The following is a 5000-nucleotide window of genomic DNA, read 5'->3' on the forward strand; positions in this document are numbered from 1 at the left end:
GTCATACAGTGCTGGGTATCCTGCGTCAACAAATTCTTTTTTTGCATGCTGAGTTGTCTGACTACATGGAGTCCATCATATTGGCCCCTGAAAAGCTGGTCATCATGGCAGATTCCAATATCCATGTGGACGTGGCTGGTGACAGGGATGCCAATAAGCAGCAGGATTCATTTGAATCTTTGGGTGTTCAGCAGCATGTGAAGGGGGCTACTCACATCCATGGACACATACTGGATCTGATTTTAACGCGCCAATGGCAATCTGTGATCTCTGCGCCACAGGTAGACCGCTTATTCTAAAAGCACGTTGCTGTAACGTGCCGTCTACGAATTTGGGCCGCTATTTTGATCAGCAACTTAGTATGGGGACAGAAATCAATAAGATTTGTAGTGCACCACATTAGATGCACAAGAAAGTATCTATCAAATGAATCAACGAAGAAGTTAGTGAGTGTTCTAGTTACTATAGTAGAATTGACTCTTGCAATAGTTTATTACATGGCTTGCCGCAAACAATTTTTCTAAGTTAGAGCGTGTCGAAAACACAGCCGCGAGCCTAATTTTCATTGTTTCCCGCTTAGATCATATATCGCCTGTGCTTTTCAGGCATTGCTGGCTGCCAGTGCAATTTAGAATTAGATTTAAGGTACTAGTAATTGCATTGAGATTCACGGGGTTGTGCCGGAATATACAAATGATTTAATTGGTATCAAGAATATATCACGCTATTCTTTGAGATCAAGCTTCTCCTTGAGTTGCAACGAAAGAGAAAAAAGGAAACATTGGGGCACAGGGCTTTTTGTGTTGCCACTCCAAAGCTATGGAACTCGCTCCCCTGTAAAACTCGCAGCGGTAGAACTTTAGAACAATTTTAAGTTAATGTTACAAACGCATTTATTTAGGCTACATGTTGGTTGGAGTCCAAGAAATCGACCAAAGCAAAACAGTGATAGTAATATAGTCCAACTAGCTCCCACCGTTCGATGGTCTTTCGGTTAGGGTTCGGGTTCGGGTTAACTAAAAGCTGTTTTTTTGTTTGTAAGTCGTTGTCGGAAAACCAGCTGAAAGTGCTTCCTGACGGCATTTTTGATAAGAATACCGAGCTAGGGGTGCTGTAAGGACCAAACTTCTGTTACATAATATTGGAGAACAACTCAAAACTGTTGTAATAACTTTAAAAAAGGAAAGCATATTACTAAACGCCTTAAAAGGCTACACTTGCACATGTATTTACAGTTTTAACAATGGTATCACATGAAAAAGAACACAAATCTGACAACTTCAGAAGGTGCTTACATTAAGTGCTCAAGTTGCCCACTTCCTACTGTCAGCCTAAGATTTGTTCATTACTTGATATACCCACGAGTAAAGTGTTAACGGGAAATTTATTTTGTTTTTAAAGTAAGCAATGGACAAGGGGGATTCAAATAGTAATTTATGTAAAATGTGACCGGAAAAGAGTAAATGCTGAACCGGCATGATCCAGTGACTATTTCGCACTAATATGGCTTAATTTCTGGCAAAGACAAACACGTATACAGGGCCACCGATATGCCATTTAAAACTCACCAACATGTTGTTTGGAGTACAAGCAAAACATTGATGGTAATATGGTTTCACAAGACCTTACCGATCGATGTTTCCTTAGAACTTTGGATTTTGCAATGGGTTGGTTAAATTCTAACTGTGCGTAAAGCTGTAAATCTCGGGTTTTTTTTGTAGGTCGTTGTCGGGAAACCAGCTGACAGATCTTCCTGACGGCATTTTTGATAAGAATACCCAGCTAACCGACCTGTAAGGAGAAAATTGGTTTTAAATATCATTAGAAAACAACTAAAAGCTTTTGTGATAAGTTTAAAGAAAGCATATTACGAAACGCCCTGACATGTATTTCCAGATTTAACAACGTTACTACATGACAAAGAACACGAATCTGACAACTTGAGAAGGTGCTTACATAGAGTGCTCAAGTTGCCCACTTCCTAGTGTCAGCCTAAGATTTGTTCATTACTTGATATACCCACGAGTAAAGTGTTAACGGGAAATTTATTTTGTTTTTAAAGTAAGCAATGGACAAGGGGGATTCAAATAGTAATTTATGTAAAATGTGACCGGAAAAGAGTAAATGCTGAACCATGATCCAGTGACTATTTCGCACTAATATGGCTTAATTTCTGGCAAAGACAAACACGTATACAGGCCACCGATATGCCATTTAAAACTCACTAATAATAATAATAATAATAATAATAATATTTAATATTTATATTGCGCATTTTCTATAAGAATAATCAAATGCGCATTACAAGCATTACATTAAATTTAAAATAAATTAAAAAATAAAACCTACTTACAATTACTATGGAATCGAAAACTACACTATTTACAATTAAAAAGGAATTTCCTAAAAAACTGTAAAAATGTAAATATAAAATAACTATACTAACAAAATGCCTTGCTGAATAAAAATGTCTTAAGCTTCCGTTTAAAATCACTTGTGGTGCAAGCAGATCTAATGTCTATGGGAAGACTATTCCAAAGCCGTGGCGCTGCCGCCATGAAGGATCGATCCCCCATGGTGACTCACCAACCAACATGTTGTTTGGAGTACAAGCAAAACATTGATGGTAATATGGTTCCACAAGACCTTACCGATCGATGTTCCCTTAGAACTTTGGATTTTGCAATGCCTTGGTAAAATTCTGACTGTGCGTAAAGCTGTAAATCCCGGGTTTTTTTTTGTAGGTCGTTGTCGGGAAACCAGCTGACAGATCTTCCTGACGGCATTTTTGATAAGAATACCCAGCTAACCGACCTGTAAGGAGAAAATTGGTTTTAAATATCATTAGAAAACAACTAAAAGCTTTTGTGATAAGTTTAAAGAAAGCATATTACGAAACGCCCTCACATGTATTTCCAGATTTAACAACGTTACTACATGACAAAGAACACGAATCTGACAACTTGAGAAGGTTCTTACATAGAGTGCTCAAGTTGCCCACTTCCTAGTGTCAGCCTAAGATTTATTCATTACTTGATATACCCACAAGTAAAGTGTTAACGGGAAAATTATTTTGTTTCTATACTACTCCATGGACGAGGAGATTCAATGAGTAATTTACGTAAAATATGACCAGGAAAGACTAAAGGCTAAAGCATTATCCACTTACTATTTCGCACTATTATCATGGCATAAAGTCTGGCAAAGACAAACACGTATACAGGGCGACAGATATGCAATTTAAAACTTACTAATATGTTGCTTGGATCCCAAGAAATCGACCAAAGCAAACCAGTGATGGTAATATAGTCCCACCAGCTCCCACCGCTCGATGTTCCTTAAAGTCTTTGTGTCTTTCAAAGGGTTGGTAAAGTTTAAACTGTCGCTAAAGCTGTCAATTTTGCCACAGGCATATATTTTTTGTCTCTTTTTGTAGGGATTTGTCAGGAAACCAGCTGACGGATCTTCCTGACGGCATTTTTGATAAGAATGCCCAGCTAAGAGACCTGTAAGGATTAAATTTCTATTATACAACATTGGAAAACAATTCAAAGCTCTTGTGATGACTTTAAAGAAAGGATATTACCGAATGCCCTCACATGTTACACTTGCTCACGTATTTCTAGATTTAACAAGGTTACTACATAGAACATGGATTAAGAGATCCAATGAGTAATTTATGTAAAATGTGACCGGAAAAACTAAAGGCTGAGCCATGATCCATTGATGACGAACACTATTTCGTACTGAGTACTAGGGCTTCAAAGTCTGGCAAAGACAAACATGTATATAGGGCCACTGATCTGCCATTTTTAACTTACTAATATGTTGCTTGGATCCCACGAAATCGACCAAAGCAAACCAGTGATGGTAATATAGTCCCACTAGCTCCCACCGCTCGATGTTCTGTGAAGTATTTGGGTCTTGCAAAGGGTTGGTAAAGCTTGAATTGTCGCTAAATCTGTAAACTTTGTTGTTTGGTTTGTAGGTCGTTGTCGAAAAACCAGCTGACAGATATTCCTGATGGCATTCTTGATAAGAATACCCAGCTAACCCACCTGTAAGGACCAAATTTGCCTTAAATATCATTGGAAAACAACTAAACGCTTTTGTGATAAGTTTAAAGAAAGCATATTACTAAACACCCTCACGGGCTACACTTGTACATGTATTTACAGATTTAACAACGTTATTACATGACAAAGAATACGTATCTGACAACTTGAGAAGGTGCTTACATAGAGTGCTCAAGATGCCCACTCCGACTGTCAGCCTAAGATTTGTTCATTACTTGATATACCCACTAGTAACGTATTTTGTTTTCGTAGTAACCCTTGGATGAGGGGATCCAATGAGTAATTTATGTAAAATGTGACCGGAAAAGACTAAAGGCTGAACCATGATCCACTGACTATTTCTTAGCTATAGGGCTTAAAAGTCTGGCAACGACAGACACTTTTTGATAAGAATGCCCAAGTAACGCAGCTGTAAGGACCAAATTTCTGTCAAGTCGCTGATTTGATGAGAATTGTATGCTAACTTCCCGTATTTATATCAGAGAGATAAAGGGGCTAGAGAACAAAGGGTCGGGTATACAACTTTGTGCAATTGTCAAAAGGCTTTGTAATATTTTCTAGCTTCTTATCGTATTGCTTTCAAACTGAGCCCATGTTGATGTTTCTCTCACCATTACTTTACGCCTTCAGGTCTCTCAGGGAATCAATTTTTATAATAAAACGGCCACAAACTTTTGAAAAATCACAGACAGGAACACCAAGCAAAACTTGTCAAGGCAAACAATCAAGCCAAGGAAAAAGAAAACTTAACTGAAAAAAAAAAACACAATAATAGGAAATCAAAATAAAAGTCATGGAGTTAAATGGATCTTGCTTAGAACACGCAAAGCGATCTCAATGGACACACTTAAAGTATCAACTGGTGATTTTCATTTTTTTTATCTTCCTATCTTATGAAGTACCAATAAGCAAATGAATTCTTTT

General features: G+C 37.7%; 1 protein-coding gene across 3 annotated transcripts in view; it reads right to left on the bottom strand.

The window, feature by feature from the left end:
* Positions 1-4279, bottom strand: part of LOC138033083 (uncharacterized) — a 34641-nt gene extending 30362 nt beyond the window's left edge. For 2 of the 3 annotated variants that reach the window (XR_011128562.1, XR_011128563.1), the window contains exons 1-4: positions 3822-4279; positions 3252-3506; positions 2652-2814; positions 1630-1791 (exon numbers count right to left, since the gene is read on the bottom strand). Coding sequence is in view for 1 of the 3 variants with exons in the window: in XM_068880845.1 (XP_068736946.1) it covers positions 2666-2814; positions 3252-3506; positions 3822-4089 (672 nt within the window). In the remaining 2 variants the exon portion in view is untranslated. Of the gene's footprint in view, positions 1-1270; positions 1792-2651; positions 2815-3251; positions 3507-3821 lie in introns of those variants that run through there. The other variant, XM_068880845.1, reaches the window with a different exon arrangement.
* Between the last annotated feature and the right edge of the window lie 721 nt (positions 4280-5000).

Source organism: Montipora capricornis, chromosome 14, assembly GCF_036669925.1.
Source record: "Montipora capricornis isolate CH-2021 chromosome 14, ASM3666992v2, whole genome shotgun sequence".
NCBI lineage: Eukaryota > Metazoa > Cnidaria > Anthozoa > Scleractinia > Acroporidae > Montipora > Montipora capricornis.